At 52.6% G+C, this 27,931-nt stretch overlaps 10 protein-coding genes across 10 annotated transcripts; 5 read left to right on the forward strand and 5 right to left on the reverse strand.

Moving 5' to 3' along the window:
- Positions 1 to 4,894: 4,894 nt before the first annotated feature.
- Positions 4,895 to 6,219, reverse strand: BDW74DRAFT_188663 (bZIP transcription factor). The gene is made up of 2 exons (XM_073731788.1): positions 5,499 to 6,219; positions 4,895 to 5,444 (listed from the first exon to the last, which is right to left on the reverse strand). The coding sequence occupies exons 1-2, from the start codon at positions 6,201 to 6,203 to the stop codon at positions 5,061 to 5,063; spliced, it is 1,089 nt and encodes a 362-aa protein (XP_073578820.1). The 5' UTR covers positions 6,204 to 6,219; the 3' UTR covers positions 4,895 to 5,060.
- Positions 6,220 to 9,906: 3,687 nt separating this feature from the next.
- On the forward strand, positions 9,907 to 11,283 carry BDW74DRAFT_103551 (bZIP transcription factor). The gene has a single exon (XM_073721569.1). The coding sequence runs from the start codon at positions 10,052 to 10,054 to the stop codon at positions 11,060 to 11,062; it is 1,011 nt and encodes a 336-aa protein (XP_073578821.1). The 5' UTR covers positions 9,907 to 10,051; the 3' UTR covers positions 11,063 to 11,283.
- BDW74DRAFT_103557 (Gfo/Idh/MocA family protein) lies at positions 11,284 to 13,184 on the reverse strand. Its single transcript, XM_073721570.1, has 3 exons — positions 12,733 to 13,184; positions 12,200 to 12,661; positions 11,284 to 12,131 (listed from the first exon to the last, which is right to left on the reverse strand). The coding sequence occupies exons 1-3, from the start codon at positions 12,863 to 12,865 to the stop codon at positions 11,506 to 11,508; spliced, it is 1,221 nt and encodes a 406-aa protein (XP_073578822.1). The 5' UTR covers positions 12,866 to 13,184; the 3' UTR covers positions 11,284 to 11,505.
- An 85-nt stretch (positions 13,185 to 13,269) lies between these two features.
- BDW74DRAFT_162371 (uncharacterized protein) lies at positions 13,270 to 13,910 on the reverse strand. The gene is made up of 2 exons (XM_073725946.1): positions 13,675 to 13,910; positions 13,270 to 13,618 (listed from the first exon to the last, which is right to left on the reverse strand). Exons 1-2 carry the CDS (start codon positions 13,812 to 13,814, stop codon positions 13,345 to 13,347), a joined length of 414 nt encoding a protein of 137 aa, XP_073578823.1. The 5' UTR covers positions 13,815 to 13,910; the 3' UTR covers positions 13,270 to 13,344.
- A 154-nt stretch (positions 13,911 to 14,064) lies between these two features.
- Positions 14,065 to 14,869, reverse strand: BDW74DRAFT_162374 (Con-6 family protein). The gene is made up of 3 exons (XM_073725947.1): positions 14,460 to 14,869; positions 14,251 to 14,406; positions 14,065 to 14,197 (listed from the first exon to the last, which is right to left on the reverse strand). Exons 1-3 carry the CDS (start codon positions 14,501 to 14,503, stop codon positions 14,119 to 14,121), a joined length of 279 nt encoding a protein of 92 aa, XP_073578824.1. The 5' UTR covers positions 14,504 to 14,869; the 3' UTR covers positions 14,065 to 14,118.
- A 34-nt stretch (positions 14,870 to 14,903) lies between these two features.
- On the forward strand, positions 14,904 to 17,133 carry BDW74DRAFT_103578 (trehalose-6-phosphate synthase). Its single transcript, XM_073721571.1, has 2 exons — positions 14,904 to 15,487; positions 15,553 to 17,133. The coding sequence occupies exons 1-2, from the start codon at positions 15,205 to 15,207 to the stop codon at positions 16,695 to 16,697; spliced, it is 1,428 nt and encodes a 475-aa protein (XP_073578825.1). The 5' UTR covers positions 14,904 to 15,204; the 3' UTR covers positions 16,698 to 17,133.
- Positions 17,134 to 18,078: 945 nt separating this feature from the next.
- Positions 18,079 to 18,835, reverse strand: BDW74DRAFT_171040 (uncharacterized protein; the record flags this gene model as incomplete). The annotated part of the gene is made up of 2 exons (XM_073727250.1): positions 18,079 to 18,423; positions 18,482 to 18,835. The coding sequence occupies 2 exons, from the start codon at positions 18,833 to 18,835 to the stop codon at positions 18,079 to 18,081; spliced, it is 699 nt and encodes a 232-aa protein (XP_073578826.1).
- A 373-nt stretch (positions 18,836 to 19,208) lies between these two features.
- catA (catalase catA) lies at positions 19,209 to 21,774 on the forward strand. Its single transcript, XM_073721572.1, has 2 exons — positions 19,209 to 19,966; positions 20,015 to 21,774. The coding sequence occupies exons 1-2, from the start codon at positions 19,420 to 19,422 to the stop codon at positions 21,700 to 21,702; spliced, it is 2,235 nt and encodes a 744-aa protein (XP_073578827.1). The 5' UTR covers positions 19,209 to 19,419; the 3' UTR covers positions 21,703 to 21,774.
- A 789-nt stretch (positions 21,775 to 22,563) lies between these two features.
- Positions 22,564 to 24,338, forward strand: BDW74DRAFT_162379 (URC4/urg3 family protein). Its single transcript, XM_073725948.1, has 4 exons — positions 22,564 to 22,828; positions 22,894 to 23,233; positions 23,296 to 23,472; positions 23,543 to 24,338. Exons 1-4 carry the CDS (start codon positions 22,676 to 22,678, stop codon positions 24,175 to 24,177), a joined length of 1,305 nt encoding a protein of 434 aa, XP_073578828.1. The 5' UTR covers positions 22,564 to 22,675; the 3' UTR covers positions 24,178 to 24,338.
- A 977-nt stretch (positions 24,339 to 25,315) lies between these two features.
- Positions 25,316 to 27,809, forward strand: BDW74DRAFT_188665 (Zn(II)2Cys6 transcription factor; the record flags this gene model as incomplete). The annotated part of the gene is made up of 6 exons (XM_073731789.1): positions 25,316 to 25,670; positions 25,724 to 26,323; positions 26,393 to 26,550; positions 26,609 to 26,779; positions 26,827 to 27,165; positions 27,212 to 27,809. Exons 1-6 carry the CDS (start codon positions 25,545 to 25,547, stop codon positions 27,807 to 27,809), a joined length of 1,992 nt encoding a protein of 663 aa, XP_073578829.1. The 5' UTR covers positions 25,316 to 25,544.
- Between the last annotated feature and the right edge of the window lie 122 nt (positions 27,810 to 27,931).

The following is a 27,931-nucleotide window of genomic DNA, read 5'->3' on the forward strand; positions in this document are numbered from 1 at the left end:
CCGTACAAATAAAGCTTGTTGACGAGAAGCTTTTGGCAATGCCGATACGAGGCAGGCCAAGGGAAATGTGAAGCATTCTTCAGAGATGGCTGACGCCTTGCGTCTGAGTGGGCGCCACGGCCTTATCAACGATCAGCGGTTGGAAGGACCAGTCACAGGAAGAACCAGGTTATCCAGGCATCTTGAGCCTGCAAAACAGGACTACGTCAAAAAGGTGATAGTCCATCTATCAGAGTGCCATAAGCCGTAATTTTGCCGCAGACGTGTTTGCTGCTTGGGCAGGTATGCTTGGGCTATCACAGGTGAGCAAATCGTCGATCATGATAAGGACAAGGAAAGTTGAAATAGGCTTCATTTTCTCCAGTGACCCAGCTGTACGGGCAATCCATGGGGCCTCTGGAGCTATGGAGCAGATCTATCCACCTTGCTGGGTCAGCGAAGGACGCGATGAGGGATCTCCAACACGGTTGTTCAAGGCCCCGTCTCTACTCGGACTGTAAATGGGCACGCTCATTGGCTGTTTCGCCTTATCTGTGCTACACTGACCAATCATAGTCCGACATTGCAATACTTTGGATCGAGCTATGCAAGCAACACCCTGCAGGTGAATAACCCCCCGACAAGTCATCCTGCTCCTCTATCCCGATCCGGCGGTTTGCTCTCAGGTCGCCTCTCATGGACAACAGGAGCTCTGTGACTTGCTCCATTCCGTTCTCCGGTCACATGCTAATCAAAGAGCATTGGGTATGTGGCGACGTGGTACTCTTCCTTCGGTTTCGGTGCGAGGATAGGAGCACTCGGGCGCATAAAGAGGCGATGTAGAAACAAGTTCTGGCCCAGGTTATAAATCCGGCACGTTGCCGGAGGTAGCATCAGCACTAAATTGCACCAGCAGTTGCATCATCTCTAGATCCTCCACAGCAGACTTCGTCGGTGTATTGCCACGACAATCAACACCATTCGGATCAGCGCCATGTTCCAACAGGAGCTTAGCAATGCCTAGGCGTCTATATCCCCCATTAACCGCAAGATGAAGCGGTCTCCGGCCGAACGCGTCGGCGATATTCGGGTCCGCTCCACGTTCAAGCAGGTATGAGACAGCTTTCGTATTCCACCAATGTTTTGCTTCCGCGAGAATATGCAGTGCGGAGACACCCGTCTTCATAAACTGACGTTTCTCAAGTTTGATGTTGACGTCTGCGTGGAATGTCTCGACGATCACGGTTAAGAGGTCCATGCTCGGTTCAGCTCTTGAGACGACGGTTAGGAGGAAGGGGCGGAGATCGAACATTTCGGAGTATGGCGTTGATATGGAGCCGTTTATCCAGCCGTTGCCGTTCAGGATTTTGCTCCGGGCGAGGCCAAGTTTCTTGAAGAGATCCGTGAACCCCCAGCGCGCCAGAGAGTCGAGGAGGTCGATTTTCCTTGGTCCAAGCCTTCCTGATAGTGGCAGACTGCGCTTGGCTATTTCTTCTATCACGGTGTAGGCTCCGGCTTTGAGGAGTCGATCGCAGGTATGGACTATGGCTACGGGATTGTCCTTGAGTGTTTTGTTTTCCATGACTTGGTCGACGAATGAGGCACCGTTCAGGTGCCCACCAGCTAGATATAGCTGAGTGGGCAGATTGAGCGCATGCGCCTTCTCAAAAGCCATTCTCCGCTCGTGTGGTCCAAAATCGACCTCACGCATCAGGGCAGCGACCATTTCATCGTTTCGTCTATCTATCGCAAGGGTCATAGGGATCTTCCTCCTTTCGTTCACCGCCATGATGTCTGCTCCGCTCTCGCATAAGAGGTGTGCGGCATCCGTTATCCGGAGAGACTCGTCATCGGAGCGGATCTGATGGTCGTTCGGGTAACCAACATGTTTCGGATCTGGGACTCCTGGTTTCGGTTCAAACTCCGCACATGCGTGAAGGGGCGTATCGCTGGCTTTATCAGCAATGCAAGCGCCGGCACCTGCATCCACCAGCAACCTGACGCTTTCAGGGCGCCCTGAGCGACATGCATAGTGTAGTGGTGTGCGTCCGTGGACATCTGCTTCGTTCAAGGACCTGCTGCGACCTTCTTAGTCATACGTCTCCAGGAGTAACCCAACAACGTTACTCTGGCGGGCAGCAGCAGCGAGACATAAAGGAGTTTCTCCGCCATTCGTGCGGACGGAGATTGCCGCGCCTTTGGAGATCAGCCACCAAACGAGGCTTTCGTCTGTCATTGCGGCAACATGAATTGATAGCCTGCCGCTATGATCCGGGGTACGTAGCATGGAGGCAATTTCTGATTCAGAGAAAGAGCTGAGCGGCCTGCTGGCCGCGCAGAGCAAATCGCGATATGTGATGAATGACAGCGGTTTCCTGCATACGCAGTGCAGCAGAGTCTCGCCGCGGTAATTTCGAGCCAGAACCGGTATCTCCGGCTTTGCCGAGCGAAGGATGGCAAGCTTTGCAATGATGTCGCTCGATGCTAACTGAAAACACTGGCTCATGAGCGTGTGGTATAGCGTGTCGCCGTTGTGGCTCACATGGCATGGATTGACACCCGCCGTCAGGATACACTCAAGGCTTTCAATTGGGCGGTTGCTGGCGAGTGCGAGATGAAGGGCATTATTTCCTTCATAATCAGCAGCGTGTATGTCCAGTCCCAACTCAAGAGCTAGCGGAAATGCCCTCTCGGAAAGATTATTCTCCCCGAGAACAGCGCGGAGAAGCCACGTCCTACCACCATTATCTCGTGCTTCAAAATTCGCTCCCCTTGAAATGAGCATAGCACCAATACCATTGAAGCCCAATGTGGCGCTGTCTATCAGGTGTAAGGGGGTATCGCCATCCCGATTCGTTCGATTTATATCCGCACCAAGGGATAACAGTTGTTGAAGCAAATCCTTCGCTCGTGCAGGGTCGATCAGATTCCGACCTGCGAGGTGTAGCGGGGTATTTCCTTTCGAATCCGTAATATTCCAGTCCTCGGTATCCGGTTTCAGGAGCAGCAGGTTGAGATCTTGCTTCCGGCAGCCCAGCTCGACGCACGTATGCAATGGCGTCCTCCCGTCCCATTTTCGGGGCGTATCCAGCCTTGCGCCGTGCTCAACAAGCATTGTTAGAACTGCGTCTGTGTTTGCAGATGGGTAGAAAAGATGTAGAGGAGTATTTCCCTCTTGATCTATTGCGTGGACATCGGCACCCTGGTCGAGGAGCTTCAGGACGATGTGCGCAGGCATACCGCTCAGCATACACCAATGCAACGGAGTCCGGCCCATTGAACCCGCCATATTCACATCGCAACTCAAAGCAAGAGCTAGGTAAACTGCTCGTTCATATGGCCTGATGACATCTGCTGGCGCTTCAATGTCGACTCCCATGCCGTATCCGAAGCCACATGCTTTGTGGATTGCAAAGGCGCGACATATAGACACCAAAAGGGAAGATTCCACAATATCCCCTCCAATGATGATCGCCTTTTCAGTGTCTTCTCGTTGATAGTTCGGATCCGCCCCTTTCGCGATTAGGAGTTTCATGGTGTCTGGATCGGGCTTGCTGCTTGCCATAAGAAGGAGCTCTCCCCCTAGTTCAGATCGCAGACTAATGTCTGTCGTATCCAGAATCAACTCAACTGCTGCAAGCTGCTTCGATTGCACGGCGGTTTTCAACGCAGATTCGGTATCTTTTGAAGGGAGCTATGGTCGAAACTCCACCATGTTTGTGGGGGGCAAATGTCCTCTCTGTCCGTCCAAGTTCTCTGACATGGCGGTACAGTATCTGCGGGTGGTGATTCAAATCAGGTGGTGCTATGCTAACACGGCAGAGGAAAGGAGCTGGAGAAAATCGATCGCGAACTCGCGATGTCCCCATTTTGAGGCCCCACAGTTCGTTCTCCACTCGATCATCTCACAGCGGGAAGGTAGTCAATCTACAGCTACCTTATCCAGGCTATGCTGCAGAAGACCTGATAGCATTCCCCGGGTATAGCGGCCTTGAAATCTGAGTAGTATCCCATCCCTACTATCCGTGCCGTGTTGCCTCTTGAATTGAAACGAGGGTATTATCAAATAGCATCGGCTTAACGGTGTTCGTGGTCAACGTCTAAGTTCTTGTCTCTGTCGGACGCTTCATGGCAGCTATAGGCACTTTATAACCTAGAATAGCATAAAAGAGACCTCACACCAAGCGCTTCGATGGAAAGATTTGAGCTGGAGTTGGCACTATAACTCAAGGGTATTGGTCCCTCTGCTCATTGGTCTCATGGGTTCTCGATGTTTTTAGGGACGATATCGAGGTTCACTTCTGTGAGACGCTCGACAAAGACCGTCCTTTTGGGGCAGCCAAACATCAATTTCAAATTTCCATACCTTTTCCTGGTTAGACCACTTCGCTTGACGTGAGCCGTTTTGAAATCAGGGTTCTTTATTTCTTTGCGTTTTTTCTGGATGAAGAGACTCATGGTACTCATGGTGTGGAATCAGAGAATGGATGTAGAAAGCACGATCCTTGTGGCTTTCAGATGTTGTCAACCCCGGCGCGATCACGTGTCGGATAATGGCATCAGGCCCATTTTTTATTCTATCCCAGAGGCAGTGACTCCTTTGATTAGGAATAAAGTCAGTTTAACCCACTCCTATTCGCTCTAGTGCCTGAGGACGTGCAAGGGACGAGTCCTATAGTTGGATGCTCATTGTAGGGGTATCATAACGACTCTGGCCAAATATACATATCTGCATCATTATCGGGATTTTCACGCTGTACACGGTGAAGAAGCGCCACTTCTTCAAAGACATTTCCAATCTCGACATACCCTATACTATTCCATCGCGGAGACCTTGATATCTTTGAACCATATACTGGGAATATAAGAAGCAAGGGACAGAGGTAAATCACATGATCCTGTAAATATTATATATGGAACGTATACATATACATGCTCTGCAGCAACTATACACAAGAATCTAGAGCAAATGGCAGGTAGACCAGGAAACCAAGATGCTAGAACCGCTAAGTAGACAAACAAAAGGCGACTAGACGATAATTTCATTCGACAGGAATGGGCAACGGTCATGCGACGACATCTCAAACCAAAACATTTTCATCATCACCAATATTGACATATTTCTTCAACTTGGGGAACATCACCGCCCACTCCTGCGACACCTGCCAGTTCTCATATGCGTACAAGCCCGTCTCGAACGTCTGCGTTGGCATTAGCTCCCCGTTCTCGTTGGTGTAGATGAACTCCTGATCCTCCGGCCACTGGAAGTGTATCGACCGCATGTACATGATCACCGAGTGCCGCGGGTCTTGTATTTGCTGCGCTTTGTGGATCAGGCGATCACGGAGGCCAGGCCATGGAAGGAAGTCAATGCAGACGGGATGCGGGATGGTCTTTTGGATCTCGGTTGGGTATAGCCAGGTCGGGACGTCGCGTTGAGTTTCTTCGTCGGGGCAGAGGCGCCACTAAACGTTGTTAGCTTTGAGTATGGATGGGCTGGTAGGTTGTGAGTAACTTACTCGTAGGAAGCGGTACATCACGACGTAGCAAGCGAAGAGTGTGCGGACGTTGGCCGGACGGACCTGGCTGAAGACTAGGCCCAGAATCTGGATGACGGGATTATCGGTTGATGTTGGTCGGAAGACGTGTACGAGCGACGGGGTGCGAGGAAGCCGCGTGCTATTCGAGATGCTCTTGTTGAGGCCTTGGTGCGCCCGCAGCAGTATAGAAAAGGTCGAGTACTCGAGGCATTCGTAGTAGGAGCGGTGATCGACTCCGCACCGGCAGTCAACAGGGACATTGTTATCGGGCTCCCCAAGTGCCGGTGCCGGTGCAGGTACAAGCATGGGGAGTTTATCGGCGGGGAGGAGGAGCATGTCCTGTGCGTTGGGAAGTGGCCGCGGCTGAGCGCTCGAGGCCGTCGAGGAGCCCGCGGCAGGAAGGGGACTCGGTGTTTCCGCAAGATCAAAACAAGAGAAATACCGCGACTGATCGCGCAGTCTTTCGTTCAACACGCGAACCTGATCGGTGAGCGACTGGACGGCTTGCTGCAGATTCGTGACCTGTGTTTCGAGGCTCTCCATCTGCCGCTTCTGCTGCTCGCGTTTTGCCTTGTGATTGATGCGGTCGGCCTGTCGCTTACGGGCCAGCTGGGCTTCGGTGCGGCGGCGCTTCTTCTGGGCACCCTCGGAGGGCGTTGGGGGTGTTGAATGCTCGATTTCCATTTTCGACTGGTTTGACTTGGTTCAAGAGGTGACTGAGCGAGAAAGTGCAAAAGGCAGAGTCATCGTTGCAAAGAGACGGGACCTGATCAGCAGCGCAACCCCGCATTTTGGCTGCCCACGGGGTTCGACTGGCTTCAGCTTGACCTCCCGTCAGCCACCTCCTGATCCACTCCTCCAACTTCACGAGGCTGTCTCGATCCAAGCCTCGGGCTCGCCGCATCGTCTTCAAAGCGATGCTCCAATTGCTTTGTTCTCCTTTGAGCTTGTCTACTTCTGTGGTAAGTCCAGGAACCGCGTTGAGCTGTCTCGCTGTTCCTGCTCGCGCGAGTCCTTTAATTTCGCTGTGTTGTGCCTGCTGACCCGCGCTTTATCAAGACAAGCTCCCAACATTCGCTGATCCTCTCCGCGCTTTCTTTCGACATTATCCGGCCCAATGCCCCCTTCTTCGGTCCATCGAATTATACCGATTGAAAATTGTTGCAATCGCAATTAGCAACCGGAGCCTCCCGTCCTGGCGATTCAATTCCCCGCTCGCACCCCGCGGAGACGATCCGAGTCTTGTCAATATGGAACCATAGTGGATATATGTCTAGCGATGATTGTCGGATGCACCAGTTACTCTCACCGTGAGCATTTTCTACAAGGATCCCACTACATCGAGCCTCTCCCAAGCGTTCTCGAGTTACGAGTGGCTACATATCTTGAGGCGGGTGAAATGGGTTCCGATTCGAGTGTACTTCTCCCTTTCAAACAACCCTCCCCTGGATAAATGGTGGCGGACAAGTTCTGCGATGGGGAATGGTTCTGATTGATACAGCAAACCCGTATCGAGTCCCGTAAAGTCCGGGGCTGTCGCGCACCAGGACCCTGTCGATTTCCAGTTTTCTCCATGGATTGGCAAGGCAGGTGTCATCTCTTCGATTTCCAATGCTCTTTATAAAGCACGCAAGTAGCTATTAGGGCTCGGGTTTGCGGCGAATCCTTGTATATCGCCCAGTCAACAAAGCTGAGAGCACGTGCATCGGATAATGGCAGCTCGAGGTGGTCGACGTCGACCAAGCAAGTCTGAAATGCGGGGGTTGCAACCAATGAGGTATCTCGCAGCTTTTGGGCACTATTCTCGTACGTCAAATATATATTGGACGTTCATTCCACTAACTCTAACGCTAAGGTCTCTGGTCGACAGCCCGCTTGAGCGAATTATAGCACTGGAATGTTATGCTATATACGCGGATGCAGCCTCCTAATGAAAGTGCTCGCAATCCCAGCCCCTAAGCCACTGGGGTGTTCGTTGATATCACTCGCTCCAGGCGATGATATCGTATCGCTTCATTCCTAGCCTTCACATACCGGATGCCCTGCCCGAGAATTCCGACACCCCTTGCGTCGCCGCATGCCGACCCCTTAGCGAAGCATGGCAGAGAGCACTACCAGAGACATTCCAACCAAGCCGTTCGATCGGGGGCACTTGGCCATCATCCCATTGGCAAACTCGTTGGAAGTTACACAGGCACCACCTGGCTTAGTACCGCCTCGCAGAGTAGTCATGACGCCCCTCGGCAAACATCAAAGCGCGCGACGAAAGTAGCACGAACACCCGATTGCGCCTTGGCTTGATCTTTTGTGAAACATTGCCATGATCCAACGGCAGCGTCGGCATACGAATCTTCGACCTCATTCTTCTGAAAAATTCCCGACCTCTCGACATCGTGCTCTCCGAGTCTGAACGGCAGAATGACCCGGTCACATCGTCGAGAACCGACACTCGCCGAAACACGCGACACCCAGGCTGTCGGTAATAGTTGTTTTCTGGATTTCGGTGGGGGCTGGTTACCGGCGGGAGCAAGCTCTGTCGCGAGGTCCGCGGGGTTCTGTAGCACGCCGAGTAAGTGCTATTTCGGTGCTGCAACGCTGCGGGCGCCGTGGTTGAGTCCGAATTTAAATACGGAGATTTCACGTCGATGATGTCGCCCTACAACGTTGTGGCAAAGTTAACTTTATCTCCAAAAGCAATTTGGGTGGAGCGTACCGAGTCGTCGGGTTTGCATGCACCTGCATTATTCTCCGACTCTTTCTGCATCTCAGCAATATGGCGTGACATCAAGCCTAGCAGGCGGGTTTTCAGTTCGAAAAGCCATCATGCTTGTTTAGCGATGAAGACACGCCGTCGGAATATAAATCCTCGGTGCAGAATGTTTACTGTCTTCTCACATTCCAGAGAGGAAGATAGCCGCGTCGTGGAATTCCGCCATGAATCATCTGCAGAACTTACCTTGGGGCTGGTAGCATATTAGTGTTATGCCATGCCTTCAAGAACTATCTACGAACCTCCCAAATTTCCATGACGCAGAGGTCGACGTCAGATCCGGAGCTCGAGAGTCAGAAGGTTAGCGTCCCCCAGACGTTGTATGTAAGCGGCTCTGGTGCAGTTGTCCAGGATGACCCCGGGACCAGCTTCGCAAGCAACCTTATGGCTGAGATTTGACAGGTCAGAAATAAAACATTCCAAGACGCGGATGGAATTGCGACATCTAGTGGGAAACAGGTTATCATCCCGGGAATCCTGCTGTGCTCCACTGCCAATGAATGGTGATGCAACCAAAGCCCGGTGGGCTCCAGGGGCGGGATATATTACCCAGGTACTCTCCATTCGCCGGATTTATTATCCAGGCGCCAATATACGTGGCATTTAGAAAGTTTATGGTTCAAGTCCCGCTGCATTCGGACAGCTGCACTGATCGCCGACTCCCCTCAGCTCCTAGCACAACCATTAGTGGAACCTCAACCATGAGCTTCTTACCCTTGAACGGCAAGTGGCGGCTCGATCCATCACTTTCTCGGTGTCCGACGCCTTAGGTTCACAGTGGCTTGCTGAAACATGGTCTGCACTTTCATGGGGTAGGAGGCCAACGAGGGACGGATGAGCCGCCCGGGGTGAGTGATTTGGCGAGAATGATAGCGACGCCTTTTATATCAAGGGCCATGCAGACCTCGGCGTCATACTGCATCAGCTTATCTTTCCGTCCTTTATCTCGTTTAGGATTTCTTTGTTGCGCAGCCGTTGACCGTTACAATATCCGATGCAATTACATTATTGCATGCAGGAAATGATACCCAAGATCTCCGCTGCGCGAGAAATGCCATCTGGAACTATCCAAAAGCGGTGCAGAAAAAAGGTTCGAAGGCTAACAAGTTCACGAGGGCAATGAGGTGCCTACCCCAGTTCCAGCACCTTGCGCTAATAAGCTTGGAATACCGGGGTGGCCAGGTCCAGCTGAAATTCTCTTCCCGCCACTCTGATTCGGTCGAGGCAGAACACCCTCACGGAACCGGCACAGTGCAAGCGTCATCCTGACAGTGATTTACCCACTGCCCTGGGCCTCAATTGCGACGCTGAAGGGAGCCAAGATCGACTTCCCTTGGAAACCGTCTGTGAAATCGCGAGCTTTCCATGGAAAACGTCAACACCTTGGCTTGACCCTGCACGCAGTGTGGGTTTCCCCGCTTTCTCGATGTCGTCGTGGATCGTATATAGCCCGATCGTGAGTCTACGACTCATCTCGACCTATTCGTCCTTGAATTCTTCATACTTGAGCGCTGATCTTTCGATATACATCATTGACGTAATACAAAGTACCTAACTTCATTCAGTTCATCTGAACTTCTTGCTATCGCATGCCCTCAATAAAACCATTCTTCTGCAACATTTTTATTATCGAATTGACATATGCAACCCACCTCTTCTTTCCAACTTAGCCACTTGTTTTACTATCATATGAGCGAGACGGCATTTCCAAAACGCCAATTGATTGCAGCCAACCGAGCAGGACCACGTTGGTAACAGCAAAATGGCCAACCAATCCACATTCTACCAGCCCGATCCTTCTCTGGATGCCTCGATTGCCCCAGAGTCGCTGTTCCTGGGTCAAGAGTTCTCTCCAGAGTATCTCTCCCTATCTCTACTGGAGAAAGACGACCACCACCCTGAGATGCCTTTCGAGGCATGGCAGTACCAGCAACAGACACCAATGCAACAGATGCCCACCATCCCAGCCGAGAGCGACGAGATGAACCGCCCTCGACTCCGCAACCGGGCACTCCGCCCCGCGCCCCCAGACAACCGGCGAGGCTCAGCGGACGACATGAACCAGCCCCCATATCTCTCCTACGGCTCAATGCCTAGCTTCTCCTCATTCTCATCCAACAACTCCAACCCGGCCGACTGCGACCAGGATTTCCACTTCTCCCCGCACTCAGATGTGAGCAGCAACAAGTCAACCTCCCCCCTGCGCTGGCAAACGGGGGATACCGAAAAGCGCGCCAAGCACCTCGAGCGCAACCGCGCGGCGGCCTCCAAGTCTCGCCAGAAGAAGAAGCGTGAGACGGACCAGCTGCGCTCGCGGTTCCAGGAGGCGTCGCGTCGCAAATCAGGTCTGGAAATCGAGATCAAGGAGCTACATAGCCAGCTTCTTTCGCTTAAGGATCAGATTCTCATGCACTCGCGGTGCGATGATGAGGCGATCCATATGTACCTTGGACGGATGGTGAAGCAGGCGACTAGGAACGAATCTATCTCCTCTGTTTCTAGTGGTGAGCCGGATCGCGAGGAGCATCGAGACCGTAAGCTTGATTGCCGGCATTCTTCGGATTCCATCTCGCCCCGTCAGGGAGCGGCTACTCTCCAGCATCACTCGCATGGACTTCCCAACTACTCTAGCATGGACTTCTCGAATGGCCAGCAGGTCCCCATGCGGATGAGTGAGGGGGGATTGCCTTGCGGCGTCGAGAAACCAATGATGAACCAGATGTTCCACCAGAACGATCCGAACATCTTTGATTTGCAGATTAGCATTTCTTGATTATCTCGCCAAGCCTTCATTCTTTCTTAGCCAGCGCTTTCTGTCTTTCTACATATACGATCTTTATCAACGGCCCCGGCGGACACGGATGGTGGGTTTTATATTCTTTTACTTGATGCTTTTGAAAAGCGTTACGTTGTACTCACGGCCTTTTTCATTCTTTTCTCTTTGATTCCTTCCATACCCTAACGAAATAAAACAAGTAAATAGCTTGATAGATGCTGTATGTATAGGTATAGGTAGTCGTCGTCGTATACATTGCATGTGACTCGTGAACTGTTATCTGTCTCCTCTTCCCGTCTGCTGTGCCGTTCCGTCTGCAGTGTAACTCTAGACCTCAACGAATTGAAAAATTATAACATCCGTGAAAGCCATGATTAAATCCCGCCAAGCAACCATACAAAAGCCTCCAAATCGTACATAAACCCTCCAGTCTAACCTAATTAACCTTGCTTCTCCCCACCCTCACCACCCGTCTTATCCCCGCGCACCGGCATCCCCGCAGCCTTATACAAACTATCAATCACCTCCATCTGCACCACGCTCTCCTCACCCCCCACCCAAACAGGCGGCTGCCCACCTCGGACCTTCTCAACAAACGCCTCCAGCTGCCACCGGTACGTACTCCACCCCTTCTTCCCTCCCTTCCCTCCATCGCTGGTTGTATGCTCCCCCCAAATCGGACCGCCCGAGTATTGTCTGTAATAAGCGGTCTTTCCGGTGAGTTTCTCCTTGACAGAGATATAGTGGTACAAGTGCGGCATCATCGCGTTGTAGAAATACACAAACGTTTTCTCGGTCTCGATTTCGATCGAGGGTAACTCCCAGACTTTCGGGATTATGTTGAGACTCCAGGAGCGAGACATGTCGGTGTAGATGCTGCTTTGGACGTCGCCGCCTCCCACAGCGTCGCTGGCGGGGAATGTAAGGTACGCGTACATCGCTTCGTCGACGCGGTGGTCTTGGGCGTAGGGTTTCATTGTCACGCTGTGGATTGTCTTCGGGTGCGAGGTTTCGAGCGCGTACCGCGTAAACGAGAGCGCGTAGGTCATGTCCATCGCGCTTCCGCCTGAACTCATTTATCAGCACATCCCATCATACACGCCAAAAGTGGTAGTGGGGGGGGGGGAAACGTACCAGCAAGATCAAACTGCCACCGAATATCCCCCTCCGGCACGCCCGGACTCGCCGTCATAAGCGCATTCGTCCTTAGAATCTTCCCAAACTGCCCACTCTGCAATATCTCCCTGAACTTATGCGCCGCAGGATGAAACTGCCAATGGAAGGCCTCTTCGACAATAACACCCTTCTTTTCGGCTAACTCGATTACGCGGCGCGCTTCGTCCCCGTTACTCATGAACGGCTTCTCGACTAGCACGTGTTTTCCACTGTTGATCGCTTTGACTGTCCATTCGTAGTGCTGTCCGTTTGGTGTGGATATGTATACGACGTTTATGACGGGGTCGTCGATGAGCGCTTGGTAGGAGCCGTAGGCTTGTTTGAAGGCGTACTTTTTTGCCTGGGACTGTGCGGTGTGTTGGGTTCGTGAGGCGATGCCATAGAGTGTGATGTGGGGATGGGTTTCGACGGGGTGGATTACTGCGTTACTTTGTCAGAAACGTCTTCTCAAAAGAGAGTATGGAGAGGTGGTTGGGGGAAGGGAAACGCACTCGCAGCAGCGTTTATCTGCGCCGACGATAGGACGCCGAGTTTCAGGGCGTCGGGGGGTTTGGTGGGTTGGGCGTAGAGGAAGGAGTTTAGGTACTGGTGGGCGAACGTTGCGGTTTGGAGGACGAGGGCCATTGTCGTTTATTCTGCCCAGTCTATTTCTTCCGTATGGTTTATTTTCTCTGGGCTTGTTGCGCTGCAAATAGTTTTCACTGGGAAGGACTTAGGTATGACTAGGGTGCTCGACGTAGCTTTATACAATTCCTATGGTGGTGGTAGTCAGACAGCGGCCTACCCTGTCTCATCGACCATTGGCAGATATCAGGGTCTTCTTGACGTCAACTGCGATAACCCCTCTCTCGTCCCAGATTCCTGTAATCGCGCTCTCCGGAGAACGTGATGATGTGCTAATTGTGGATACGAATCATCTACTCTCCGGGCCATCCGATCCCCTTTCCGTCTACTCTATACAGGGCAAATCTAGCCTCTGGCCATGCCCCGGCTTTCTATCATTTCTCTACAGTAAGAAAACCAAATGATGATCGTGCAACCAGTGCTTTCATATTCATTCCCATAGCTCAAAATCAATATCATACAAACCCCTGCAGCAAGACCTAATTCTGCGGCCGCTGCGGCGAAACCGTCCCCTTAAACTTCGCCGTCTCCGTCTCCCCCTCGCCCGTGATACTCTTGCCGGGTTCGTTAACGTACGGGTGACTCGTGTCCGCGTTGCTGAGACCCTCCTGCTTGCTCGAGATGCTGCCTTCGCCGGCTGGCGCCTTGCGCGTCGCCGGCTTGTCCTTCTCTGAGGGCGTTGGGTGCGTGTCGCCTTTTCCTTTTAGGAGGTAGAAGGCTGCCGGGATGCCGAGGGCGGCGCCGATTATCATGCTATACAGCACACGCGTTAGTACTTTATCACCTAAGAACACGGGTTATGGACGTACATTGTGTTGTTGCCGCCGCCGCCGGAGCTGGGTGGTGCGGCGCCGGAGGGCTCTGAGGCGTATGTGCGGCGGGTGACATGGGGGCGGGTGGTGTTGAGGGTCCGGCTGAGGCGGAGGGCGGATGTGCGTGTGAAGGACATTTTGGTGGTTGGTTGTAAGTGTTCAATTGATTGATTGAAGCTATTTTGTGGTAAGATGGGAGGAGAAATGGGTGTATATACAGCTTGGGGATGGCATGACCGGCGATGATGTAATGGGTTGGGAAGGTGAAGCTGTCATGATGTAGTCGCTGGAGGTCTCCACAATTCCATTCAAGAATTGTAGCTAGTAGTAATTATGCGAAGTGAGAGCTGAATTCTACGGAGATTCGAGATTCTGGGGAGAATTATGTGAGATTCATCATGCAGTCATCATAAAATACATAGACATAAGATACATTAGCGATTACTCCTGCGGCATCTCCCCGAGTTTCTCCTTGGCCTGCTGTTTCCCCTTCTTCGAGATCGAGTCGTTACTCATCGCACTGGACGAGGCAGTTAGCGAGAATTCGTTGAGAGAATAAGAGGTTAGACGGACGCCTTGTAGCCACCCGCAACTCTGTTGGGGGACTTGTCGCGAGCACCCTGTGCCGTCAGGATGTCCTCGTGGGCCTGGTCACCACCGAGCTCGTTGTCAAGAACACTCTGAGCGTGCTGCTTGGCTTCGTCGGAGACACGGGGGTTGTTAATAGTGCTAATCGTCGTTATTATTGTTTTCATGGCTAGAATAGAAGGGGCTAGACGTACGCCTTGTAGCCTCGCATCTGGTTAACACGCTCGTCAGCAGCCATTATGAATCAGGATTTCTAAATATAGAATAAATAAAGTAGATGGATCGCGGAGTTGTTGGAGTTGGTCAGAGTGTCTGTTTCTTGTGCTTCCCCTTCTCAGTTAGTGTGCAGCAATATATACAATTGCCCTCGCCGGTTACTGTCCGCTTGACATTTTACGTCGCTTTGCGGTCAGCTGCACGTCAGTTCCATACTTCTTGGCTCTGGTCTCCGTATACTCTGGGCATCCCAAACTGTCCGATCGATCTGTAGACTCGAGTGTCGAAGGAAAGAAAGTGGTGAGAGTGGCATCACTCTGGTGACGTCATCCCCGCATCATCCCCGCAATCCCACGAACCTCACTTTGACAAGAACAGAACATTCTAGGATGGCAGGGATAATCCGTTCTCGAGACTTGTATACACGGATTGGCTTCCGGATAAATCCTGACATCAGCTGCTGAACACGCGTCCAGCTGCCCTGGCGCCCAAGTGGCGTAATCCCGCGACCCAAGAAGCGACAAGGGGTCACCCTGGCGGGACCTGGTACTGGTAACACATGAAAGCTAAAGAACTCAATTGAATTTATTTTATCTTCGTATTCAATCCCCAGATAGCCTTCTGTCATCGCAACTTAATCTGACCTGACTCTACCCACACTCAAGTCACCAAGTCAAACAAGAACAAGCACAGCTAAACAGCAACGACGACAACGACAACACCATGTCCGACAAGAAGCGCGGCCTCATCATCGTCTCCAACCGCCTGCCCCTCTCCCTCAAGAAACTCGACGGAAAGTACGAGTCCTCGCTCTCCAGCGGCGGCCTCGTCACCGCGCTTTCGGGCGTCAGCAAGTCCACCAACGTCCGCTGGTTCGGCTGGCCGGGCTCCAACATCGAAGACCCCGAAGAGCGCAAGACCGCGAACGAGGCGCTGTGGGAGAATGGCGCAGTCGGAATCTTCCTAGACGAGAAGCTCGCGCATAGCCACTACAACGTGTTCTCCAGTACGTGCACCCCACAAGCCATTCTCTATTTTCTTATTCCTAGAAGAGGGGCTAACGTATGACAGACGGCATCGCCTGGCCAATTTTGCACTACCAATCCGGCGTCGACTTCAACGAAGATGCCTGGAAAGCTTACCAAAAGGTCAACGAGATCTTCGCCGATAGCGTCGCCGAGTCCGCCGTCGACGGCGATCTCATCTGGATCCACGACTACCACCTCCTTTTGTTGCCTGCATACCTCCGCGAGCGCCTTAACAAGGCCGGCAAGCACTGCCCCATCGGCTTCACCCTGCACACTCCCTTCCCAGCCGAAGACTTCTGGCGCGCCCTCCCGGTTCAGAAAGACCTCCTCACCGGCGTGCTCGCCTGCGATCTGATCGGCTTTCACACAGACGAGTACAAGCGGAACTTCATCGAGTGCTGTTCGCGCGGCCTAGACGTGTCCGTATCAGGCGACGAAATAACCTACGCAGGCCACAAAGCGCATACGGGAACCTTTATCGTGGGAATCGACCCCACGAAATTCACCGACGGGCTCGCGAACGCCGAGATCAAAGCGCGCGTCGAAGAGCTGGAAGAGGAATACAAGCGCAAGACCGTAATCCTGGGCGTCGACCGCCTCGACTACACAAAGGGCCTCGTCCAAAAGCTGCAAGGCTACGACGCCTTCCTACACCAGCACCCCGATTTCGCGCGCAAGGTCACCCTCATCCAAGTCGCGATTCCCTCCCGCGAAGACGTAAAGGAGTACCAGGACCTCGAGCGCGAACTTAGCATGCTTGTCGGCAAGATCAACGGCGAGCATTCGACACCCGACGGGAGTCCCATTATCTACCTGCACCATAGCGTCCCGTTCACGGATCTCACGGCGCTGTATCGCATTGCGGATATTTGTCTCATTACGTCTCGCCGTGACGGGATGAATCTTGTTGCGGCGGAGTATGTGGCGTGTCAGAAGGATCGGTATGGTGTTTTGGTTTTGTCGGAATTGGCTGGTGCAGCGGCGTTCATGAGTAAGGGCAGCATTACGTTTAATCCGAGTAGTGCGCAGCAGCTCGCCGATGCGATTTATCAGGCGGCGACTATGAGCCAGGCTGAGAAAAAGAGGGGATATGAGCAGCTTGAGGAGTTTGTTTTGACGAATACCAGGTATGTTCCTACGATTTTCCCTAATCTTGATGATTCTTTGAGAGCGAGGGCAGCTTGCTAATGGTGTCTTAGTGAGAAATGGGGCGAGACGTTTACGAAGGCTCTGGCTGGCTTTGCTTAGATTCGAGGAGCGCAAGCTCGATCGAGTCTCTTTGACTTCATTCCAAGAGAAGTCAGTACAGAAATGGGAGCTTTAATGTTCTCTTCTCTTCTCCTTTTTTTTATTCTCTACCCTTTGCTTCTACAGGCGGGTCCTCTAATTCAGTTTCCATTCGATTCGATTCCTGATTCAGATTAAGACTTGAGACTTGAGAGTTGAAGATTGTTTGTTCTGTATTTCTTTAGATATTGTGCTCAGGCATTACATCAATCAAGCGCAGTTCCTTTTTACTACGTACTCCGTTGACTCAGTACTTCTTTGCTCTAAACATCATACCTCCAATCTGCATCTAGTCACCAATCGTGCTTTTCCCTAATCAATCACTTTCTGAATTAAGCAGTAATGACGTTACCAGCGCGGGATATTTCTCGACTCCTGCAAGCCCGCCCTATCAGCAACAGCGGAAGGAAAATCCGCTGCCTAGCCGCTAGCCGTGCGGTGTCTCTCTACCTGCTTATTCCCCTCCCCTCTTCCGGCATTTAATCATTCCATGAACATTATTGAACTAGGATAGAATTGCTAGCACAGCGATGACGCTATTCTAGTTGCTGGAGATGCTGCAAGTGACGTCGAGGATTGTAACACATCACACCAGCTTTATGATACCTACTCCGCGGAGTCTTATCAACGGTGGGGCCACGCAGGAAGCGGGGAGACGGGGAGAAGGGAAGTTTCTGCTGTGCCACGTTGAGAACTGTTACCTATGCATCATCCTTTCTAGTGTAAAAATACCCCCTGGGTAATCTAAAGGAGCTCTATGTAGGTATAGGTGTACTGGGCCAAGCTTCCGAACTTCTACCGACTTATATCCATCCATCCCCACAGCGTAAACTGGATTACGGAACAACTGACAGAGTGGGCACGGCCCGGCAGGTCGGGCCCGCTTCCAAGGTCCTAGAACTGTTAATCAAGTAAGGTATGTATGTACCCCGGTTTTTTTGGTTTAGAAATTCTGGAGGGTCTGGATTTTTATTCTGCAGGCTCCGGATTAAGGTGATGCAGGTCATTTCATGCATGTCTTGTCCAACCTCAAGCGGACCCATAGTCTACTCGCAACTTGGAGAATAAAAGGGAAGAAACATTTCATAGATTATTAAAATTGCAATTGTGCGTTCATATTCGTGTGCTCAGCTGAGCTAGACTAGCTAGACTAGCTAGACTAGCTAAACAGAAGAAAGTCATTCGTAATACATTAAGATCAAAGCCGAAGTAAAGCCAGACCAAACGCCATCCCATCACCAGGACATCCGTCCCCTATCCCAACCTGATAACACGGGCGCGCTTACTTAGTAGAAGGATTCGGCATCCCACTGGTATGCGGCCAGCTGCGGAACAGATCAGAGATATGATCAAGCGGCGCAGCCATAAGGCCCGCAACAGTCTCGAAGGGCGGCTTGTCGGGCGCAGCAGGGTGGCTGCGACTGGGCACAAACATCTTCGTGCGCCCGAAGCTCTTGGACAGCTTCTGGGATTCCTCGGTGGAAATGGCGTCTTCAAGCTTGGGCAGGTCTTCGTTCTCTTCTTCTTGGATGTGTTCGGAGAGATCGGACATGAGCGACTTCAGGGTCGACTCGAAGTTCGGGTCGGAGGGTTTCATGTTTTGGAATTCCTTCAGTTTCTTTTTGACCTGTTTACTTGTTAACAACTCTCATCTAAAAACATTGGTGGAGGGGGATTAGACGTACGGTGTTGTGCTCATGACGATCCTTATCAGCCATTGCCTTACCATCGGGGAGGTTCTTCTCGAAAACGGGGTAGACGACGAGCTCCTCGCCGATGGAGTGGCGGGCGAGTTCCCAGGTGAACTGGTTCTGCCATTGGATCTTTTCCTTGTCGGTAGTTGCGGAGAGGATCTTGTTGTAGTAGTCCTCGATCTCGCGGTGGTCTTCCTTGATGGCGTCGATGATGCGGGGGGCCATTGCGATGGGTGACTGGGAGATGGATCTGGTTTGAGAGTGGATGGGGGCGAGGAAGTATCTTGGGGCAGTGAATTTTCTGAGAGAGCGAGTTGGATTGAGGGTCAAGAGTCGGGTGGACATTTTGAAAAGAGGAAAGAGAGTTTGGGTCGGTGGTTAGATATTTATGCTTGTTGCTGCATTGAGTTTCCTTCTACGAGTCGGCGCTCGATCACACGACTTCTTTATGCAGGGTTGATCGGCAGACGTCATGATTGTGTCGTCCTGATGCGATGCGGTGATTGCTGGGATTAAGCTTTGTTATGATCGTGAGAGCAGGTCTAGAGTTGGGGGTTTGTATGGTCTGGTGGTGGTGGTTGCCGGGAGAGATGCCGGCCAGTAATCGGCGACTTATTAATCAGCGTCATCGTCACGAACAGGCCGAATGCGGAGACCAATTAGACACAAATAATTACAAGCATGATCGACAACGGCCTGCGTGTGTTCCAATGGGACGGGATCGGCGGTCTAGATTGACAGCTTTGAAATCGAGAAGTTGCGAGCTGCTTTTCATCATTCTGTCATCATGATGGCAGCACATGACATCACGACCTTCCACCCGCCAGCAATCCTGCAGCAACAGGATATAACCTCCAGAGCCATGGCGAATCAACCTTATTTTTCTGCCAGAGTTTATCCTCTTTGTTTCAAAGCACCCCACGATCAGCATGGCAACACACCTCGCCGCCGGCCTGCAAAAGGCCCAGCAAGCAGTGCAGGACACTGCCACCAAGAACAAGAAGGCTGTTGATATCGCGCAGGACACCGTCGACGTACACAGCGGCCAGGAGCAGCGGACAGACTTTGGTGTTGCCATCAGCGACCCGGACCACTGGCTGCGCGTTACCAATGAGACACATTCCGGACCGTCTCTGTTGGAAGACCACATTGCGCGTGAGCGCATCCATCGCTTCGACCATGAGCGCATTCCCGAGCGTGTTGTGCACGCACGAGGAACGGGTGCCTATGGTAACTTTACCCTCAAGGAGAGCATCGAGGACTTGACGTATGCGCCTGTTCTCACGGACACGTCGCGCAACACGCCGGTTTTCGTCCGCTTCTCTACCGTCCAGGGTAGCAAGGGTAGTGCCGATACAGTCCGTGATGTCCGTGGTTTTGCCGTCAAGATGTACACCGACGAGGGTAACTGGGATATCGTCGGAAACAACATTCCTGTCTTCTTTATCCAGGATGCGATCAAGTTCCCTGACATGGGTGAGTACCTCAACAAACAACATTATGACTCTTGCTAACATGGTGCAGTCCACGCCGTCAAGCCCGAGCCTCACAACGAAGTCCCTCAGGCTCAAACAGCCCACAACAACTTCTGGGATTTCGTCTACTTGCACCCCGAAGCCACGCATATGTTCATGTGGGCCATGTCCGACCGCGCCATTCCCCGCTCCTACCGCATGATGCAGGGTTTCGGTGTCAACACCTACTCCCTCATCAACAAGGAGGGCAAGCGCCACTTCGTCAAGTTCCACTGGATCCCCCACCTTGGTGTGCACTCGTTCGTCTGGGACGAGGCTCTCAAGCTCGCCGGTCAGGACCCCGACTTCCACCGCAAGGACCTGATGGAGGCCATCGACAACAAGGCCTACCCCAAGTGGGACTTCGCCATCCAGGCCATCCCCGAGGAGGAGCAGGACAACTTCGAGTTCGACATTTTCGATGCCACCAAGGTCTGGCCCGAGGAGCTTGTCCCTCTTCGCGTCGTCGGTGAGCTCGAGTTGAATCGCAACATCGACGAGTTCTTCCCCGAGACTGAGCAGGTCGCTTTCTGCACATCCCACATCGTTCCCGGAATTGACTTCTCCGACGACCCTCTCCTGCAGGGCCGCAACTTCTCCTACCAGGACACACAGATCTCCCGCCTCGGCGTGAACTGGGAGGAACTCCCCATCAACCGCCCCGTCTGCCCCTTCCTCAACCACAACCGCGACGGCGCCATGCGCCACCGCATCACAAAGGGCAGCGTCAACTACTGGCCCAACCGCTTCGAGGCCAACCCCCCAGCCAGCGACAAGGGCTTCAAGTCGCACCCCGCCCCGATCACCGGCCGCAAGCGCCGCGACCTCACCCCCAAATTCAAGGAGTACCACAACCAAGCCCAGCTCTTCTACAACTCGCTCTCCGACGTCGAAAAAAATCACGTCAAGAAGGCCTTCGGCTTCGAACTCGACCACTGCGACGACCCAATTGTCTACGAGCGTCTGGCTGGCCACCGCCTGGCTGAAATTGACCTCCCCCTTGCACAGGAAGTTGCTGAGATTGTCGGCGCTCCTATCCCCACAAAGGCCCTCCGCGAGAACCACGGCAAGAAATCCGTCCGCCTCTCGCAGTTCGACTTCCCGCCCAAGGTGCCGGGCATCATGTCCCGCCGTGTCGCGATCATCATCGGCGACGGCTACGACAAGATCGCCTTCCAGGGTATGAAGGCCGCCATCCTCGCCGCGCAGGCCCTCCCCTTCGTCATCGGCACCAAGCGCTCTCCTATCTTCGCCGACGGCGAAGACAGGAACTCCTCTAAGGGTGTCGTCGCAGACCACCAGTACGACGGCCAGCGCTCGACAATGTTCGACGCGACTTTCATCCCCGGCGGCTCGCACGTCCAGACACTCCAAAAGAACGGCCAGATCCGGTACTGGATCGCCGAGACCTTCGGACACCTCAAGGCTCTCGGTGCGATGGGCGAGGCTGCACAGATGGTCAAGGAGGTCCTGGGCAATGTCATTGGTGTTGAGGTTGCCGGTGCTGATGCGAAGGAGCCTGTTGAGTGGTATGGTGTTGTTACCGCTCGTGGACCTGAGAGCGCGGAGAGTATTAGCGAGGGATTCAAGATTTTGAAGGATGCCGGTGATTTTACCAGCAAGTTCTTCTACCAGATTAGCCAGCACCGCAACTGGGCGCGTGAGATGGATGGGTTGGCTTCGACGGTCGCTTTCTAGATGAGAGGTGTTTTTGGCTTCTGACTTCCTGACTGTACTGTGTCTTGTTTGATTCCCAGCCTGGCGTTGGTTTGTGTTGTATTATCTTTATAGGTACCCCCTCTGCGGTAGCGTGGTATAGCGGAATGAGTATACAATAATCTTTCAACTGAAGTTTCTTCGTACTTGAGTTGAGCATAGAGGCGATCTTTGACGTCTCGCAGTTTCCGTAGTGGATGTTGACTTGGGCGCAACTTCTTTTGGTGATCTAGCGTAGTTCTCCTGCCGAAATCGCATCAGGGGTATAATTAATATCAGGACTTTTTGTCAGTTTAACTGTACCAACGAGATTGTCGAAACAAATGGCAGGTCAACTGCTAGGAATCTTCGAGGATGTTCCGGAGATGTATGAAAGAGTCGGAAGAGACCATTCGACGGGTGTTGATCGCACCTTCCACTTCAGCTCGCCGCGAGGCTTCGGAACTATTGTCGAGGTTTTCGCATTGGTTCTTGCTTGGATGGGCGGGTCAGTCTTCGACTGTCTCGCATTCCCTCCTCCCGGAGGACATTTGTTCGCCAGTGATGAAGCGGTTATATATATCGAGATTGTATTGCTGAAGTCTGTGGTGGTTGACCTATTGGTAGTAAAAGTCATACTTTGACTGTTTGCTCTCCCAACAAAATACATCGCTTCCCATATTTTCTAGGGGTTTCAAGCTAATGACTGCTATCTTCAAACGGTCGTGCGATGTTGAAATTTCGAAACGCCAGCCCAGCTGGAGATCTCCGAATCCCTTGCCCGCTTATCTCCGTCTCCAACTCTTATCCGATAAGGCGCTGATAAGCCGCGATAAGGCCTCCATACTGTAACCAACCCCGCACGTTGGACAGCCTTACATCCTCCTTGTCCTACATTACTTTGCTATCTCTGTCCTTCTATTTTACATCTTGCTGTCCTCGAATACAACCAGAAGCTTATTCGACGTCATTCGCAATGTCCGACCTAAACCCGCTCCTCACCCTGCAAGCCGTCCGCTCGCGGGCTCATCTCGTCCTTGATCTCGCGAAGCAGAACGCCCTGAACCACTTCGAGTTCCATGCCGAAAAGCTCGATGAGACGGTTGAATATGTCATCAGGATTATCCAGGTATATCTGACGCGATCTAGTCTACGCTCCGCATCGTCAAATGCTAATTAAATGATTGGCAATAGAGAGACTTCGGTCCCGACCGCTACAACACGATCCCCCCTCACGGCCGTTGGCAACACTTCGAAGTCGGATCGGTGCCACGAATCAATAAGCTGCTAAAGCAATGGAGCGAGCGAGGGTACGATGAGAAAGAGAAAGTGCGCAGTCTTCTCGACCTGTTCTTTGTTTCGGTGCTGCTTGATGCGGGGGCGGGCGACTTGTGGACGTTTACTGAGCCTGGGACTGGGAATGTTTTTAATCGGAGTGAGGGGATTGCGGTTGCAAGTCTGTATATGTTTCTTGATGGGGAGTTTGCCGGAAACACTGGGAGTGAGGAAGATGGGAGGAAGGATATCGTCACTGGTGAGTGCTGGATGAGTGGTCTGGGTGGATTCAAGCGAGACCATGCTGATATGGGGCTCCAGGTGAGGGGTTAAAGACCTTCAGTGTTGAAGCGTTGTATCGCGGATTCCAGATCGATGACCAGACGAACCCGCTTGTTGGTGCGGCGGCGAGAGTCGAAATACTCCAGAAACTGGGCGCCTCATTGTTGGAGAATTCGGAAATATTCAGCGAAGCCGGAAGGCCGGGTAGGCTTGTTGGTATGTCATACAATTCCGTTCACATCTCCTGCGTTCTGAGAGTCAAAGAGATGAGCGTTAATACGTCCAGACTATCTTACCCGCAACGGCACCGACAACCTCGATTACGCCGAGCTCTGGAGCACACTGCAAACACTCCTCATCCCAATCTGGCCATCAGATCGGACAAAAGTAGCTGGGAAGCCGATTGGCGACGCCTGGGCATTGTCTTTACTACGCAAGCACGAATCGACAGCCAATGCCGATTCCGAAACAGCCACAATTGCCCCCTTCCACAAGCTCACCCAGTGGCTTGCGTACTCGCTTAAAGTGCCCTTTGAGCGGCTCCTCGGCACAAGCTGGAAGAATGCAGAGCTGGGCACTGGTCTACCAGAGTACCGCAACGGCGGGCTGTTCGTCGATATGGGTGTTCTTATTCTCAAACCGGAAGCACTGGAAAGGGGTCTCAACATCTCCGGCGGCCCATTACCCTGCTTTGGTGCAGGCGACGATGAGATCGTCGAATGGAGAGCGATGACTGTCGCGCTGCTGGATGTTCTTCATCAGCGCATCACCGAGAGCGGACGATTTGGCGATGTGAAGCTGTCGCTGCCGCAGGTCTTGGAGGCTGGGTCGTGGAAGGCCGGAAGAGAAATGGCGGCGCAGAAGCGGCCGGAGTCAAGGTCAAGTCCGATCCTGAATTCGGGAGATGGGACGTTGTTTTAGACGTATCATGCCGTTGTCAAATGTGAGTTGTGAGATGTACTTGTGACCGAAAGCTATCGCTGTTGAGTGTGGATGCCTATAGTTCTGTAGCGGGCCTGCTCGGCCGTTTTACCCGACCGTCCAGTGACCTTGAATTTGACGATCAATGCACGATGAGAGAATGTCGAGTCCGTAAAGGTTGTAGATACTGCGTAGCGAGCGGTATTGGGCATTGCTGCTTATCAGCAGCTCAGAAGGGCCCGATGAGGAAGGAGCGATCTTTCGTTGATTCTTTCTACCCTTCAGCTCCATCCCCTGAATCTCAATATAAGAAAAACGATACCACCTTTCCAACCCTTCTCTTGTGCTACAGTTTGTACATTATTCTGAGATCCGCAAATTCCAAGAATAGAACGATAGCGGTGTACAACTATACACTGCATCATCCCCGCAAGCGCTGCAGATAACAGTTCAAGTTCAACGAAGACCAGCATACTGAATACTGATATCAACAAACATGGGTCCAGCTTTCTCCAATCGCGATGGTTCGTTTGATTTGGGCTATGTGCTCTGTCAATTGGCTGCACAAGATTATCGAATCAGAGTCGTCCGATCAAGTCATCGAGACGACCTCGGAACCAGTACCCTCATCTATTCCCGGTGCTACTGCAGGGCGATCTAGAATTGGGTTAGGCTGGTGAATTTGACACGCGATTGTGGGGTCCATGTGGGGGAAGCCCCGGAGACAAATTCCTACTGGCGACTCAGCGATGGTTCAACTATAGAGAGTCTCTTTCAAACAGCGTTGAATACGATGCTTCTATCGGATCCGAGATTTCGAGTCAAGCTGTCCCTGAAGGAGTTCGGATCCGAACAGAATTTTCGTGCATACCTATCTTACGATACTTGCAGACTCGCAATAAGAAAACACTTGCCCAGTCGTCTCCATTGGATCGCATAGCATGCCTGAACAACAGTCATGTCATCATCAAGAATGCTCAGAGGAGCAGCAGCTCCTGCCGTGGACTGTGATTGGTGGATTGAGACTCCGGGCCGGCCGGAGCAGGAGCGCGCGAAGCTCGGTCTCGCGGGTGGGACTTCTCGATCTCTCTCGCACTTTCTTCTGCTCCTGCCGATTGGCCTGATCGCCCTCGTCAAGCTTCACTTGAGGTGTTCGGACTTTGTCTCGGATCCTCCCAAGCGGCTGGACCCCTTCCATCAACCATGGACTGACGGCCGAGCCTGAGATAAATAAACCTGTTCCTGCTGGGAACACTTTTCCGAGACGCGATCTGGCCCCGGATCCCTCGCGCTGAGCCTCGTCGCAAACAAACAAACGCCTCGGCCTAGCTCGATCCTCTTGCAAAACACCCTACCCGCAGCCTCCCATGTCCAATCTCCAGTTCTCCCCTCCCCTCATAGGCCCGGACGAAAATGTCGCGATCGCCGAGCGGAATCCAGCCCGTAAACACAAGACAACCGCCTGCCAGGAATGCAAGAAGAAGAAACTCAAGGTGAGACGCCCCTGATCTTGGTTTAACGTCATGTTAACCCCGCGGGGTATCAGTGTCGGGGCGAGCCGCCGTGTCAAAACTGCGTCGCAAACAACATCCAATGTCTCGTCAACGAATTGGCCGACCAGCGCCGAAAGCTCCCACAGAAACGCAAGCTCGAGAGCCTGGAGCAGTCGAATGATGTCCTGCTTCGTTTGCTCAAAGCAATCCGCGACAGCGAGAACAAGAAAATCGCCCAGCTCATGAACCTCATCCGCAGTAACCCGGCCGTATCGGAACTACAGGAATTTCTCGCAACGAACTTTTCACGGTCGGAAATCGAGAAGACCCCCGAGCTGCAAGAAGTACAGGAACATGTCCTGCGCGAAGAAAGCGTCATTCTTGAAGAAGCTGCGCCGCCCCGGCCACGACGAATGCTGGACATCCGCCGCCTGGCGGACAACCCGGTGTATCGCGTGCCTGCAAAGCCGTGGACGACTGTCACTGACGACGATGATCTTGTCTCACATCTTATTTCGCTGCATTTTACGTGGACCAATCCGGTAATGTGTTGGATTGATAAGGATGTGTTTATCCGCGAAATGCAGAAAGGGGACCTCCGCAGCCGGTACTGCACGCCGTTCCTGGTGAACGCGATCCTCTCTGTTGCTAGTGTATGTTGAGTGACTGCTGGTAAATGTTCACCACCTTTGGTCCAGAGGTTTCTAACTTCTTTCGACCAGTACAATTCTGACTTCCCCGAAGTCTATACAATTCCAAACGATATAATGTCCAAGGGGGACCAGTTCTACGATGAAGCGCGCCGGCTTCTCGAAGAAGAGGAGCGAGAGGCTGCCGTTAGTATTACAACGATTCAAGGACTTACAACTTTGTGGTTAAGGTTGGTTACACAACTGATCCCCCTTGTACTCAACCTAGCGGATAGCTAATCATACCAGGCTAGTCTTAAGGGGCAAGGACCGCCTCGGGTGGATGTACCTAGATCTTGCATGCCGCGCGGCGGAGGAATATGCTGCCACAAGTCCACCGAGGCTGCCGGAGAATGAGAGTGATCGAATCCACGAGAGAGTCGTGAACATGGCGCTATGGGGGAACTTCAGTATGGCAGGGTACGTTTCCTATCGATTCCAATCCCCAACGCTAGCTAATGAGACAGCACCTCTGCGATATCACTTATGAAGCACATCCGTATTCAACCGCCCCCTCGACCGCGCGTTTTGATACACCACGATCCAAGTGATGTCTGGTATCCTTATCCTCGAGGAACCGACCCAGTACCGGGACACCATCTCTGTGTTTTTGATCGGTGGTGTGATTTGAACTGCATTGCGTTCGGTATCAGCAGGGCATTCTACTCAGGGCAGGAGCGAGTTTCCGCCTCGGAAATACCCTCGACAGTCACCGAACTGTACCAACAGTTACAAGGCTGGTACGCAAATTTGCCGCCTTGCCTTGACGTTAATACCGCGGCTGTCCCTCATATTATCGGCCTCCAGTATGATAGCGACTCTGCGCATGAGATCATAGCTAACTAGTCGTAGTCTCTTCTACCACACTAATGTCATCCACGCGCTCTGGGCCCTTCAGTCATATCACCTTTCTAAAGGGGATCACGAAAAGGCTGGATCTGCTCGAGAGTTAAGTCACCGGAATGCGCGCCACTGTGCTCAACTCATTGCCCTTCACCGTCAACGATGGGGCATTGACTGCATGGCTCCTTGCACCATTCAGTGGGCCACAATCGCGCTATCCGCTCTGTTAGGTGCCCTGGACTCAGCCGACAACCGAATCGCCTTCACAGAGCTCTGCACTACCGCCCGGGCTTTTTCCAGGCGATATCCCTTAGCCAAGGGTATTCTGCGGATGTTACAGCTGACAGCCAAGCAGATGCAAGTAACGCTGCCTGAGGAAACGGACGCCCTATTTAGCTCGTTTGCGGCCGAGGCATGGCACGAACACGACGGAGAGGGCTTCAGTAGCTTCTACCCGCACTGGGAGACGGTGATTCGCAACGGGCCAACTCGGCAAGATGACGATGTATTGGACCGCTTCCTGCAAAAATGGGACAAGCTCACCATTTCGGACGATGCGTCGCCATCCGTTCAATCCCCGCAACCTGGAGACGGCAAACAGGGATGAATATTAGAGCAAAAATAAGCTTCTTACAACGCGGTCGGTTCTAGTTTTGCGATCGCCCCCACAGTCTACCGTAAACAGTTGCTTCCGAGCATCTGGAGACTTCGATCATTTCCAGGGTTGCC

Source organism: Aspergillus multicolor, assembly GCF_047715735.1.
Source record: "Aspergillus multicolor strain CBS 133.54 unplaced genomic scaffold BDW74scaffold_41, whole genome shotgun sequence".
Classification (NCBI taxonomy): domain Eukaryota; kingdom Fungi; phylum Ascomycota; class Eurotiomycetes; order Eurotiales; family Aspergillaceae; genus Aspergillus; species Aspergillus multicolor.

What these genes read in the sequence shown, in the direction of transcription:
- BDW74DRAFT_188663 (XM_073731788.1), bottom strand. Translation starts at nt 6,203, where the DNA reads ATGGAAATCGAGCATTCAACACCCCCAACGCCCTCCGAGGGTGCCCAG. An exon ending in TGATGTACCGCTTCCTACGA is followed by an intron (nt 5,445 to 5,498) that starts GTAAGTTACTCA and finishes AACAACGTTTAG; the next exon opens with TGGCGCCTCTGCCCCGACGA.
- BDW74DRAFT_103551 (XM_073721569.1), top strand. Translation starts at nt 10,052, where the DNA reads ATGGCCAACCAATCCACATTCTACCAGCCCGATCCTTCTCTGGATGCC.
- BDW74DRAFT_103557 (XM_073721570.1), bottom strand. Translation starts at nt 12,865, where the DNA reads ATGGCCCTCGTCCTCCAAACCGCAACGTTCGCCCACCAGTACCTAAAC. An exon ending in GCAGATAAACGCTGCTGCGA is followed by an intron (nt 12,662 to 12,732) that starts GTGCGTTTCCCT and finishes AAAGTAACGCAG; the next exon opens with TAATCCACCCCGTCGAAACC. An exon ending in GTGGCAGTTTGATCTTGCTG is followed by an intron (nt 12,132 to 12,199) that starts GTACGTTTCCCC and finishes AAATGAGTTCAG; the next exon opens with GCGGAAGCGCGATGGACATG.
- BDW74DRAFT_162371 (XM_073725946.1), bottom strand. Translation starts at nt 13,814, where the DNA reads ATGTCCTTCACACGCACATCCGCCCTCCGCCTCAGCCGGACCCTCAAC. An exon ending in GGCGGCGGCAACAACACAAT is followed by an intron (nt 13,619 to 13,674) that starts GTACGTCCATAA and finishes TGTGCTGTATAG; the next exon opens with CATGATAATCGGCGCCGCCC.
- BDW74DRAFT_162374 (XM_073725947.1), bottom strand. Translation starts at nt 14,503, where the DNA reads ATGGCTGCTGACGAGCGTGTTAACCAGATGCGAGGCTACAAGGC. An exon ending in CAGATGCGAGGCTACAAGGC is followed by an intron (nt 14,407 to 14,459) that starts GTACGTCTAGCC and finishes AACGACGATTAG; the next exon opens with CACTATTAACAACCCCCGTG. An exon ending in GTTGCGGGTGGCTACAAGGC is followed by an intron (nt 14,198 to 14,250) that starts GTCCGTCTAACC and finishes TGCCTCGTCCAG; the next exon opens with TGCGATGAGTAACGACTCGA.
- BDW74DRAFT_103578 (XM_073721571.1), top strand. Translation starts at nt 15,205, where the DNA reads ATGTCCGACAAGAAGCGCGGCCTCATCATCGTCTCCAACCGCCTGCCC. An exon ending in CCACTACAACGTGTTCTCCA is followed by an intron (nt 15,488 to 15,552) that starts GTACGTGCACCC and finishes AACGTATGACAG; the next exon opens with ACGGCATCGCCTGGCCAATT.
- catA (XM_073721572.1), top strand. Translation starts at nt 19,420, where the DNA reads ATGGCAACACACCTCGCCGCCGGCCTGCAAAAGGCCCAGCAAGCAGTG. An exon ending in GATCAAGTTCCCTGACATGG is followed by an intron (nt 19,967 to 20,014) that starts GTGAGTACCTCA and finishes AACATGGTGCAG; the next exon opens with TCCACGCCGTCAAGCCCGAG.
- BDW74DRAFT_162379 (XM_073725948.1), top strand. Translation starts at nt 22,676, where the DNA reads ATGTCCGACCTAAACCCGCTCCTCACCCTGCAAGCCGTCCGCTCGCGG. An exon ending in GAGGAAGGATATCGTCACTG is followed by an intron (nt 23,234 to 23,295) that starts GTGAGTGCTGGA and finishes ATGGGGCTCCAG; the next exon opens with GTGAGGGGTTAAAGACCTTC. An exon ending in AAGGCCGGGTAGGCTTGTTG is followed by an intron (nt 23,473 to 23,542) that starts GTATGTCATACA and finishes TAATACGTCCAG; the next exon opens with ACTATCTTACCCGCAACGGC.